Source organism: Erpetoichthys calabaricus, chromosome 5 (genome assembly GCF_900747795.2).
Source record: "Erpetoichthys calabaricus chromosome 5, fErpCal1.3, whole genome shotgun sequence".
NCBI lineage: Eukaryota > Metazoa > Chordata > Cladistia > Polypteriformes > Polypteridae > Erpetoichthys > Erpetoichthys calabaricus.
In genome coordinates this window covers 81597595-81611561 of record NC_041398.2, presented here as the reverse complement: position 1 = coordinate 81611561, position 13967 = coordinate 81597595, and the positions used below count along the sequence as shown (strand labels likewise).

General features: G+C 42.4%; 1 protein-coding gene across 1 annotated transcript in view; it reads left to right on the top strand.

Annotated features, from left to right (window-relative positions):
- The first annotated feature begins 5437 nt into the window (after nt 1-5437).
- Nucleotides 5438-13967, top strand: part of maml3 (mastermind-like transcriptional coactivator 3) — a 338548-nt gene continuing 330018 nt past the window's right edge. Inside the window, exon 1 of the mRNA XM_028801708.2 lies at nt 5438-6430. Within this exon, the coding sequence (XP_028657541.2) occupies nt 6062-6430 (369 nt within the window). The 5' untranslated portion in view covers nt 5438-6061. The remainder of the gene's footprint in view (nt 6431-13967) is intronic.

The window sequence follows — 13967 nt, the reverse complement described above, 5'->3', positions numbered from 1 at the left end:
AGGAGGACAAACACACGCCGAGCAGGTTAGAGATAATCCATCCATTTTCCAACCCGCTGAATCCGAACACAGGGTCACAGGAGCCAATCCCAGCCAACACAGTGCACAAGGCAGGAACCAATCCTGGGCAGGGTGCCAACCCACCGCAGGACACACACAAACACACACTAGGGACAATTTAGAATCGCCAATCCAACTAACCTGCATGTCTTTGGACTGTGGGAGGAAACCAGAGCGCCCAGAGGAAACCCACGCAGACATGGGGAGAACATGCAAACTCCACACAGGGAGGACCCGGGAAGCGAACCCAGGTCTCCTAACTGCAAGGCAGCAGCGCTACCACTGCGCCACCGTGCCGCCCATTAGAGATAATGAAAACTGGAATTCAAAAGATTAAAAAAAAAATGTAGGCGCGAAACACATGCAGAACAAGATACAGAATATGAAAGCAGAAAAAAACAAGTGTCAAAAAAAGAAAGTAAACATCGCATTAGCGCAAAAAAAGAGAAATTACTGGGAAAAATAACGAAAAGGTGATTAGAGATCGAATATATGGACACAGGTGATATTTCAGAAGTATATGAATATTGTAAGGCTTTGAAGTTTAAGTCAGAGAATTTCAAAAATGTGGTTTACCTCAAATGCATTTATTGGTTACTTTGCAAAAAAAATTATTAACTGCTGATGATGTAGATCGCTTTGTCTGTGCTGAAATTCTAAACAGAGAAACCTACCCTGAATTATGGTACAAAGTCATTAAACACATGTCTCACTGACCTCATTTAAAAGATTCAGCATATTGGGACACAAAAGATTCCAAATATTGTTTTTACAGAAGTTCTGAAATAAAAGAGAAACTAATGAAATAGCAACGATTCAAAGAAAAAAAAAATCTTAAAAGTGTGTATCCGGAAAACCAAACACAGGGGTTGGCAAGCGAAGTGAGCAGGGGGCAAAGCCCCCTAGTTTTAAAAAAAGTAATTTAAGGGGTGTCCATCCATTTTCAAAAACAAATGTATGTAATTGTTGGCAGACAAACATGCAAAAGTAAAACAATAGGTTTTCATTCAGGAAAGAAGTGAAAATAAGGCTGAATGGGGTCTTGTGAACAAATTTGGCATGAACAAACTTGAGTGTTTTCCGAGACATGTAGAATCATTGTAGAATCTTAAGAAAACTTGAGTCAGAAGATCTTAGGTATTCTAAAGGTTTAAACTTAGTAGTGTTGCCGGGTATTTAGGCGTGATGTTAAGAGAACTACCCACTCCAAACAGCCTCCTGGTTCGGATGAGTATGAATAAGGATGCCATTTAATAGACATTGAGGAAGAAATTAAAAAGGGAACATATTAAGGAAAGAAGTTATGTCCTCAACTAGGACCCCTTGGAGTCAAGAACCAGGCAGGGGGAAACTTGTTCATTTGTTTTTAATTTCTCTTCATGAAGTGGGATACACTCCTTTACAGCAGCCAGTGAAAGAATGATCAAAGGGCAAACACAGAGAGTCCTATTTAGAGACAATTGAGTTTGAATAGTACAGCTGAATTTATGCTTATATTACATGTGACATTTCCTCTGATTGGTTCATTAGCGTACACACCCAAATACATACCCAAAATAAAAGTCTCATTTCACTACATTCTTGTCCTTTACAATGCTTTCCAGTACTTTTTGAGTTCAACTCTTATTCTTTTATGCAGTTTCTGTGTTATGTGACAGCTGCCTGTTCTTACTGGGTACATGACAGTTAGCCACTTCTTCAAAGCACCACCTAGAACTTTCTTGTTCCTTGTTGTTCACTTGACTTTTATCTGGTTTCTTGATATTCTTGAACAAGCTTAGATTATATTTATTAACCTTTTATGCTACTTCTAAAATAGATTCTATACTGTTAATGTGGAAAGCCTACCAAAACAATTTATGCGCAATAACTATATTACCCCTAAATTAATATGTGACCCGTTAATCTCATATTTCTTCCAAAACATTCACAATCGCTACCTACAGAAATAGGTGCTAGCTTAATATGTTCCAGTTTTGAGATGGTAAGAGTTACAGAAGGGATATTTGAACAAATGAATTAAATTTACATTATTTAAGTTTGGGAAATGTTATTCTGATAATCCAGTCTTTTTTAAGAGATTGCAATAGCGTAATTACTTTTTCTATATAGTGCGTGTGACTGTAAGATATACTTAATGGATTTTTGTAGAAGACTGCACTTGTCAATCTTATTTTTCCATGATAATAAGGTGATCTGCTAGTTCAGGACTCACCTCTACTACTCCATTTTTTTCCTCTTCAGATTATGAAATAACAGAGACAATTTAAGGCAAGTCTACCTTCTTTCTCCTGAACATTTCAAGTTCATAGTGATCACAATCCAAATGCGCTTTACATTAAAAATGCACCATTCTACTAATGTTCATACCTTGAATTAACTAACTGACTGACTCCAGCAGAACCCAGCATGCCGGAAGAGTGCTATGAACCACAACAGTCTGGTTTCAAGCCCAGCTGCTTGGCATAGACCACACTGCCTAAAACAAGAGGAGGAAGGAAATTCTTTGAGAAAATATGGTAACTGCATCACATGGGCTCCCATGAAAACTGAGACGGGGGGATCAGTTTGGATGCCTTTGACAGATTTAAGCATCCCTGCCTTTGAAGTTCAGAATTCTGAATTTGAACCCCAGTTGAATCACCATCTGGATGGCATTTTTACTCTCTTCCACTGTTTGTATTTGTATTTGCTCCCAAGTGCAGAGGACAGACATGTTAGTTTAACTGGTGGCTCTGTTGTCCAGTTTGAGCCTTACATAGGTATATCGTATTACAGATTAGTGCCCTATTTAAAGCCAACTCTACAGGTTCAAGGTTTTTATTTAGTCGTGTTTACACAAGAAACCATGAAATTTGCCTTTTCAATTGCAACAAATAACAGAAACAAAATAAACTAATAAATAAAGACAACGAATTGGTAAAATTAGAAATTGTAAAGTATTTACATAATTTGAAAACAGATTATTTGCTAACTACTTCTGGCAGTATGATAATGCTTTTTTACCTAAAAGGGTTACATGATATATATGAAAAACTTTACACTTCTAGAAATGTTTTATTATCTCAGATATTCATTATTAAAAAGGCATACAGCACTAGGAACAGAGTGATTTCTGATGTGGTTTGTGGGGGTCTTTAAAAAGACTATCCTCCCTAATTTACTTAAGTTATGTTCTGTGTGTAATGAGAGTCTGTCATCACTTGAGATGAGTTCCTATTTTTTCTCCATTGCCCTCTGACATACACTTATCAAATCGTCTACATCAGCCCCAATAACTTCAGCTGCATGTTTAATAATCTGCTGGAGCTTTTTAAAATTTTGGTTTGTCAGACTACTAAACCAGGCAATGAAGCTAAAAGTGATGACAGACTGGATCTAACTATGATAGAAGAACAACAGGAGGTTCTTCTCTTTTTTTTAATATTTTTGAATTTATGGAGGAAAATAAGGGCTGATCACATTTAGAGTAGTGCTGGGAGGTATACCAGTTCATACCGAAAACTGTTTTTTATTTTTGTTATGATATGGAATTTTCTTATACCGCAATACCGGTTTAAATAGCCTAAACAACATTTGGAACATGGCGCAGCGGGAAACTGTTTAAGGGGGGACCTTTTCCACTGCTACACCGCTAAACATGCATGCAATGGATATCATGCGTTAGTGGAGGTATTGAGCGGTGAAAATGGACAGAACATTCAGAAACTTAAGCTGTAGCAGACTATAAAGTTGAACATGATGACACAGAAGAACTTTTGCCGAAAAAAGGAGCTGTGTCTGTTGTCTGGAGATACTTTGGTTTTAAAAGGTCAGATGTGAACCAAATAACTACTTACTGCAAATGATGTTGAGCTAAAGTTGTCGCCGGAGGCGGCAACATGAGCAATTTGCTGCACTACCTTAGCCGCAAACATGCTTTGGTGTACCATGAATGTATGGAACTAAGATTGGCATCTTCCACGTCCTCAGGTAAAACTGAAAAAGCTAGAGGACACTCGAGTCAGACGTCACTTGTTGAAGCGTTTGCTAGAGGTACTGCCTACGACAAAAAAGCAAGCGGTGGATCGAGATAACTAACGCCATTACAATCCATGTAGCTAACATGTCAGTGGACAGAGACTGTTAATATATGTTAACAGAAAGTGTAGTTGGTTTACAAAAAATATTTACTATTTATTCCTTTTCTAAGACATGTTCAGTGTAATACAACTTTTGACAAGCACCTCTGGATATTTTACTAAGTCTAAATGCCTCTTTGGATGTTTGAAAATATGTTGTCAAAATTATAGTTTAAGTTGTTTGCAAAATTTGTTCAATAAAAAGGTTCTATATTTTGACTGCAACTGTCATGCAATGTGATTCCTTCTCTTCATTGGTGTCACCCCCTTGAAAACTATCACTTTATGAGGCCATGCAAACCTGTATTAATACTTGTGTGCATATTAAAATGTTTTTTTGTATAATGTACAATTCTCATGATGGTGGAATAGGTTATTCTTAACCAGTCTACTGCAGTAATTGCAGTGGAAAATGTGGTTAACATCCACTCATATATGGGGAAAACAAATACAGTTGAATACCATGAAACCGGTATAATTTTGAAAAATACCGTAATATTGAATTTTGGTCATACCGCCCAGCACTAATTTAGATTATGGTATTTTTTCTACATTAATAGTCCAATTAAGAATATTATCTAGGATAGTTCCTAAATGACTATATTCAGTCACTAACTCTAATCTACCTCTTCCTCCAGAACAATGCTGGGTTGACGTGCAGATTTCTGCCTCATAAACTTAAATATCATTTCTTTGGTCTTTATGAAATTCACCAGCTACCTGTTCCTCTATACCTGGATAAGGTGGTCTTCTTTACGTCGGTGGACGCCCTGGACGGCTGTTAGGCGACTCCCCGGCCTGCCATCCTCGTGCCATTATCTCTAAAAATGTCATGCATAGCAGTTGCCCAGGATAAAACGGTATTCGCGGAAGAATCTGGGCAACTTAGCCGAGACGTTAAATGATGGTGAATTTCTGCAAGCGACAATGTGGCTTGTCCTTCTCAGAGTCAAAAGTGGTGCCCATTGCCGTTTGGGCTTGTCCTACCCCTAAATATGGGACAGGGAGAACAACGCCAATTCCGTGAATCGTGCCATATTGTCAAAAAATACACAGTTCGATTTTAATTAAGCTGACACGAGCAAAGATGCGAGCGTGAAGTTGAGCCATGACTGCAGGTAAAGGAGAGCCAAGCGCTCCAAGGGGAGATGAGCGCGCGGTTCGCGTGCCGACTCCAATCCGGCCCCTCGGCTCGCCCGCGCCGGGTTTTGCACGCGACCGCGGCGCTGCGTACAGCCTCTCGTCGCTTTTAACTGAGCTCTTGTCCTGATATCACTCCGCTGGCATGGAGGAGGAGGAGAGCACTTGATCATTGTGATGGTGGCAGCAGCCGCGAGCGAAGCAGCAGTAGCAGCACTAGCTCGGCGTTCGCGGGACTTCGCTTTAGTTACTCGTCCAAAGGGCACGATTTGCAGCAGCCGCTTCCCACCGGGGGGATTTTACCTCGACGCTAATGAGATGCAAGTTTACAAAACTACTTGGGAACCTTGGCGCTGTAAACAGCAAAACTTTTTCTTAAAGGAAAACACAATAAAGCGGCGACGGCGGCGAGCGAGCGAACGACGCTGGCTCTGCTGTGCGTGAGTGAGTGATGAGCGCTCGCGACATCCGGATCTCTTGTGGAGTTAAAGTGAAGCCCGCGCCGGGAGTGCGCACGGAGCGCCGCTACACTCGTGTTACTCTTCTGGCTTGGCATCGCATGGCTCCGTGCAGGCAGACAAGCACCTAACCGCTTGTTCTTGGTGGTTTTGATTTTATTGTCTCTTTCCCCCCTTCCACCCCCGCCCCCTTGACCCTCATTTCCCACCCCACTGGTTAAACATTTTTTAATACAAGAGGCTAAAGAAAGTTCTTCCAAAATAGTGTGCACAGACTGTAGGATGGGGGATTTTGCAACCCCCGCTGCTGCAAACGGCAGTAACATTTGCATCAACAATAATAACATAAGCAGCGGTATCAACTCGAGTAACAATAACAGTAACAATGTGAACATTCCTAAGCACAGCACCGTAGTGGAAAGGCTAAGGCAACGGATTGAAGGCTGTCGGAGACACCATGTCAACTGTGAGAACAGGTACAAGCAAGCCCAGGCGGAGCAGCTGGAGATCGAGCGCAGGGAGACCGTCAGCCTCTATCAGAAGAGCCTTGAGCAGAGAGCCAAGAAGACGGCCAACAACAAACAGCCCAGCAAACAGCTGGACCCCGAGTCGGCAGCCACGGCCGAGCAGAGAACCAGCACCCTCATAGCGGTAAGCATCGGGTCCCGCTTTGGGATGGTGTTGGGGAGATGGTGATGGTGGTGAGTGGATGGGACGAGAGAATGGCGATTTAAAGAGTTCCAAAAATAGATGCCGTCATTAGCCGGCAAGCTGCGTTTCGTTTGCTTTACTCGCCGACGGAAAGTTTTGTTATTGTTGTGGTTGTCATCTCTTTGTGGAGCAACGAATAAAGAGGGGAGATGGTTGTCTTTCTGCACCCTATGGCAACGCGTAGCGCCTCCTTAACGTTGTCGGGCATGGAAAATGAGATCGGAGTGAAACTTTTGTCAACTTCACGTCACGAAAGGGAGGGGTGTGTGTGTGTGTGTGTGTGGGCTACGCTCTCAACTGGGTGGAATCTCCCTAGCAGGTAAATCCTGCTCGTTTTGAAAGCGACCGGGGGCGTGTTTAAATAACAATAATAGTGGAACGTTGTACGCTAGTGTGGTAGGGAATGGCACGCACGCGAGTGATTGAGAGGCGAAGTGGTGTGGTGTGGTGGGATTGGGGGGTTGTCACCTTTCCTAGTTATTGAGACAAAGGTAGCTTCCGTACGCCTTAGACTGGGCATCTCCTCCGCCGGGTAGCGGAGTTGGCATGCAAGGAGAACCTGGCGCGGATTCTCTTTAATGTCGCATTCCTTACCCCCCCGCCCCCCCCCTTATCTTCGGCAGTTGTTGTTTTAGGAAGCTGGCGTGTCATCCTCTCGCACAATTGAATATGTGTTACACTGTTTCCGGTGGAGTGTAAAAGAACAAGCAAGCGTGTTGGGTTACAAAATGAGATAACGAGAGAGAGAGGGGCCGGAGTGAGGGTCTAATCATTTTCTATTTTAAATAGAGGAGGTACTCCGATTCCGGTATGGCATCGTGCATTACTCCTGTTGGCATGTGTCGATGCGTGTGTGTGTGTGTCTGTCTTCCTTGTCCCTCCCCGCTTCCTTTCGCTATAGATTGCCGCACACTTGAAGCCGAATGGGCCGTTCACAAACGAAAGGTTAAAAAAAACAGGCCACCCGGCTCAATGTAAAGCCGTTCACTCATATATTGCTCCTCTGATCCGATCGTTCTTTTGGATGCCTTCTATTTTCTCGATCGCTCGAACTATTTTTGTTTAACATAATGAGGGGAACTCGAAGCTCATCCCATTCGGAAAGGGGTGGTGTTTCAACCTAGAATACACACACACACGACACGCCCCCTCCCAGAGAAGTGGATTACGGTGGGGGTTCTAAGCCTCGGCACTCGTTATGGTTGTCAGATTTTTTTTTGTCTTTTTTAAGCAGTCATATAAGCCAACACATTGGAAAGGCCCCGAATGCGCAATGCATTATTCGGGAGGTTTTGGTATTAAATCTTTAATTGTTTCTTCCTTGAAGGCACAGTTGAGCTTCAGTGTTTTGGATTGAATGCTAAACGGTAGAAATGTATTATTTTTTGCACGCTTGTCAAAGTAGACATTCAGAGCTCTGAGGAGTAATAGAGGATTACTTTATTTTAAAATGTTTTGTCAATTTTATGCTTTTAACGGCAAGCGACTAAATAATTAGCATTTTTAACCCCTATAACATGACCGCGCCTCCTTTCGTGTAAAGTGCATTAATTATCATAAAGTAATACCCCTTGTCAGAGCTAAACGAGAGTGTGTGATCGAACTCTCGCGGGGGCTGTGCTTTTCATACTGCTAGTACGGGGTTTTTAAAAGGCTCGAGGCTACCTGACTTATTGTAACAGTGTAGCCTGACCAGACGTCATTCTCGGTCGGCCTGAATGCGCTTCTTGTAGTCTATTAATAATATCTGCCTAGATTTTAGCGGAACAAGCAGGTCTTAACCAACAGATAAATCAACAGCGGCGGTATAATGATTATCTAGACTTTTTTCTTATACCAGGCTTAAGGTTGATTCGCAGCATCAACGAATCTATTAGCACAGTTAAACACAAGGCAAAAAGTGCAGGAAATGAACGAATCGATTCGCTGACATGAATTGAATGACGCGGATCGATTCAGGGCAAAAGTATTAACAAGGGGCACGGTGTTACTGCGCGTACAGTAGTCCTGCGATGCACACAGGAACTCCGAGGGGCTGACCATTTCATTGGAGCAGTCGGGAGTGACGTGAAGTGTCGTGTGCGGAAGCTTTGACGCGAGAACAACTCGAGATCTCGGAACCTGAAACCGCAGGCCTTTACGAGAGCACTCATGACGCGATAGCAATATATATATATATATATATATATATATATATATATATATATATATATATATATAATATATATGTAATCGTGATGAAATATGATCGTGCCACATGGAGGTCTTCCGAAGATCAGCTCTAGCCGGAGACGCCAAGGACAACTGGCTCTTAAGTAAATAAATCGGCTGTTTAGTTGAGTCATGTAATAAAACACGTAGGTTGAAAGACAGCTGTCAGAATCTTGAGCGGCCCACTTGTTTAAACAGCAGAAATGCACCGCGTGACTGAGCTGACACCTTTCTAGTGGACACACTGCCACTTTAAGAGCTTATGAGGTTGGTTGTGATTTAATAGAAAAGTCCCCCAGCCCCCACAGTTAATCTATGTGGACACAGGACGGAGCCTCCCCTTAGTTGGTTAGCAACAAACGGTTTAAAAGAGGTGGGGGAATTATTACTTAAAGGGACCAGTGAGTCTCGTGCATTTTTTGTTTCTTTGAGGTATAAAATAGCATTTATATAGGTACATGGACATTTAAGTTAGTCGATCCTATTTTTACGTGATTTAAAAATAACCAGAGTCGACAAGATTCCCCCTTTAAAAACTGCTCATTTGAGCTGCTTGTTGTTAAAGAAATGGTTAAACGCAGTGCGGAGGCGGGGCCAAAAAATCACAGGGACAGAGGGCGGCTCTTATTTACCTTGGGTTGCGATGTCTTCTGCCGTACGTCCGTATACGCGTCGGGGTGGGTGGATTTGGTCTCTGCTGGGGGATAGTCTGCTCTTTGGCGTTGTGTCGTGCGGCTGCTCCATCCTGTTGTTCGAGTTGAGGCTTCTCAGCATTACGCTGCATTTTGTTAGCGTACTCGCTGACATTGGCCACCTGGGAATAGTGCGTAGCCACGGGGCAGCCAAAATCTTGTTCATAATAATACAGTCTGCCTTGCCTCCTATCAATTTCTCTCCTGCGGTTTTTCTGCCACACGGTATATTTTTGTACAATGTGCCTTATTGTTATCTTTTGACCTTTCCAGTTCCTCAATCTCTATTTTGTATAGTGTGATCAAGTCGCTTTCTGTTCGCACAAGTAACGTAAGGATTTGTTGAGCTGTATAGATAGATAGATTGATAGACACTTTATTAATCCCAAGGATAAATTCACATGAAATTCATATTAAGTAAAACTAGCGCCATTCTGGAAATTAAACTACCAGTTCAAGAATGGAGAGAACGTGCAGATAGAAGGCAGTACTAGCAGGCCTTAGGAGGCGCACCGAAAAGCGTAGTAAAAAATAGAGTAGAGCGATGCATTTTGCAAATAATAGAAGCCATAGTGTGGAACCCTCCGCAATGGCCAAGCCCCACCTCTGCCCCCCTCTTCCTTTTGATCATTTCAGTTGGACTTCTCCTTTTTTCTTTCACCACTTTGAGAACTTCCTCAATTTCCATTTCTATCCTTAGTGCTCATTATCAGCAAATATAAAATGAAAGGCAATAAATAGGTATGAAAAAGGCAGTGTGGCGTAGTGGTTAAGGCTTTGGCCTTAAAACACTTGGGTTGTGGGTTCAAATCCTGCTACAGGGTGACCATTACCAAGTCACTTTATCTGCCTGTGATCCAATTGGAAAAACAAAAGAAATATAAATGTGTATGTATAAAGAAACCCTTCCAATACTTGAGGAAAATAGTGGTAAATGTGTTGTGGAGAGATGGATTTGCCTCTATGAATCCACCTTGCCACTTTGAGAATGCACATTATCCAGGCACGCACCTTTCTTGAATGAGAGCACCGGGTTATTGCTGGCCATAACTCTTTATAGATGTTTGTTCACTGGGGCACTTAACCTAATGCCATTTTCTTGAGTAAACCAACACAGCTAAGTAAGAACAGGAAACAACTCGGTGCAGTATGGGATGGTTTCATTACCCATTTTGTCATTGGTTCAAGCCAAGTCTCAATAAATTGTTGCCAATATATAGCTGTCATCAATTTTACAAATCTCTATAAGCCTAAACAATACATTTTCATAAAATCTTGTTAAACCCTTTTTTACCTATTAACTTTTCTGTTCATTATGACTAGGCAACCGTGCACTGCCATATACATTTGTGGTAATAAGTTCTATTCTGTTACATTATGGCAGACAAATTTGTCTTGTTTTTGGTTGTGTGTCGCGTGTGTTGTGTCTGTCTTTCTCTTTTTAAAGCTATGTTTGTACATAGTTATGCTTGAGCAGATCTTCTTCTGGCCCCTTATTCTGCCATCACACATCCTTCATACAATGGATGTCCACAGTGTACTGTTAAAATAATGTAGGTTGGTAATTCATCTTGCCTTTTTCGGATTTTACAAGTGGGCATTCCAGTCCTGAGTACTACTAATGTCTTTTTCTAAAGGCCTAGGGCCATGCAACTTCAGTTAAATTTATCTCTGCCTTATACACAACAAAAAGTTGAGGAAGGAACTTGCCCTTACCTGCCTGCAACATTGTAGTTTTCTCACATGATCTTGGGCAAAGTGCAGTATATCTTTTTAAATAATATACTTGTAACATGATATTAAAATGTATCTACATTAGGGCTGCCAAAAGTAGGCAAGAAATAATCTTTATTCATATTAAAATTAAGTATATATTTGGCTATATTTGAATGTATGTTACAAATTTTAGGTACTGCATAATGGTTATACTTTTATCCACCTTAATAAAAGGACAAGCTCCTGTCCAGTTGCTATGTCTCCGTTACATACCATTTGGTGTGCGTTTTGTAAAAGCAGTGCTAATGTTTGTGATGCATCAGATATTTATAATGCACCATTTTTTGGATAGACACATGAAATGCATTTTATTACTACATGCTTTACATGCATTACAAATTATATTCCAATAGATGGTGCACCACAAATGTTAACACTGCGCTTTATATTGATTACTTATTTCATCCCATCATAGATGGGTACCACAGCTAGTTGCTTTTTTTTATACCTATAAAGATTTCTTTTTTTTCTCACAGAGTACTAGTAGTACTGGTAAAGCGTGAACTGCTTAGGTGTGTGCTATATATTGTTAGAAATGAGACACTGGTAGAATGTTGTCAACCAGTAGAACCTTTTGTATATCTTTTATTTTCTTTCCACAGTTGAAAACATTTGTTACTTGTCACAAAAGACAAGTGTATGGTGGGGAGTGGGCGTTTTACTTTCGTACAGCACATAACCATAAGCCTCTGAAACTGTTTATGATTGCATCAGTGGAGTTTAAAGAGGACCCTCCCTCTTGCTACCACCTTTCACTGTCTGAAGTTAATTTTTTTGTTAATACTTTTTTTTTTTTTTTTTTTAATTAAAAAAGTAGGAGAAATCTTTAAGTGTGCGTAAGGTTATGACTAGGCAACAATAAGTATTATTTTTATATCTTTTGATCCATTCATCCATCCATCCATGTTCCAACCCGCTGAATCCGAACACAGGGTCACGGGGGTCTGCTGGAGACAATCCCAGCCAACACAGGGCACAAGGCAGGAATCAATCCTGGGCAGGGTGCCAACCCACCGCAGGACACACACAAACACACCCACACACCAAGCACACACTAGGGCCAATTTAGAATCGCCAATCCACCTAACCTGCATGTCTTTGGACTGTGGGAGGAAACCGGAGCGCCCGGAGGAAACCCACGCAGACACGGGGAGAACATGCAAACTCCATGCAGGGAGGACCCGGGAAGCATCCCCTGGTCTCCCAACTGCGAGGCAGCAGCGCTACCCACTGCGCCACCGTGCCGCCCTCTTTTGATCCATGTATGTGGAAATGCTGCATATCTGCAGAGTTACAAAGCAATGGAATTAGAAACATTTAGTTTCATACAAATAATGTTTCATCATTAATATAGCTTTTTTTTTTGCTTTTCCCCGTTGTTTATTCCAATTTTCTGCGCAGTGCTTTGAGCAACAGAAATGTGCTTTATAAATAAAATGTGCTATTATTATTACTTTAGCTGATTAAAATGGTCCTCATGAAAAGAAACATAACAGTAGATCTATACACTGTTAACCTATAAAATTGGGCCAACAGAAATGTCAATACTGGATAATTTTTAATTATATCATGATATAAATTTTTGACCATACCACACAGCCCAAGACCTTCTTACTATAATGTGTTCACTCTTACTTGAAACATGCATGTGAAAATGAAATAATTGTGACCGTTTTAAACAAAGCCCTTCACAAAAATGTGATTCTGTATGTGTGCAAAGTGATGTTTCCAACTCTGGTTGTGCGAGATAGCCTGTGTTCTTTAACCAATGGGTGATTTCACTCAAAACTGTAAAAGGTTACAAGTTGCAGTAAGAGAAAGTGAAATTCATCCATCCATCCATCCATTGTCTCCCGCTTATCCGAGATCGGGTCGCGGGGGCAGCAGCTTGAGCAGAGATGCCCAGACGTCCCTCTCCCCAGCCACTTCTTCTAGCTCTTCCGGGAGAATCCCGAGGCGTTCCCAGGCCAGCCGGGAGACATAGTCCCTCCAACGTGTCCTGAGTCTTCCCCGGGGCCTCCTCCCGGTTAGACGAGCCCGGAACACCTCACCAGGGAGGCGTCCAGGAGGCATCCTGATCAGATGCCCGAGCCACCTCATCTGACTCTTCTCAATGCGGAGGAGCAGCGGCTCTACTCTGAGCCCCTCCCGGATGACTGAGCTTCTCAACCTATCTTTAAGGGAAAGCCCAGACACCCTGCGGAGGAAACTCATTTCAGCCGCTTGTATTCGCGATCTCGTTCTTTCGGTCACTACCCATAGCTCATGACCATAGGTGAGGGTAGGAACATAGATTGACTGGTAAATTGAGAGCTTCGCCTTGTGGCTCAGCTCCTTTTTCACCACGACAGACCGATGCAACGCCCGCATTACTGCGGATGCCGCACCGATCCGCCTGTCGATCTCACGCTCCATTCTTCCCTCACTCGTGAACAAGATCCCAAGATACTTGAACTCCTCCACTTGGGGCAGGATCTCGCTCCCAACCCTGAGAGGGCACTCCACCCTTTTCCGGCTGAGGACCATGGTCTCGGATTTGGAGGTGCTGATTCTCATCCCAGCCGCTTCACACTCGGCTGCGAACCGATCCAGAGAGAGCTGAAGATCACGGCCTGATGAAGCAAACAGGACAACATCATCTGCAAAAAGCAGTGACCCAATCCTGAGCCCACCAAACCGGACCCCCTCAACGCCCTGGCTGCGCCTAGAAATTCTGTCCATAAAAGTTATGAACAGAATCGGTGACAAAGGGCAGCCCTGGCGGAGTCCAACTCTCACTGGAAACGGGTTCGACTTAC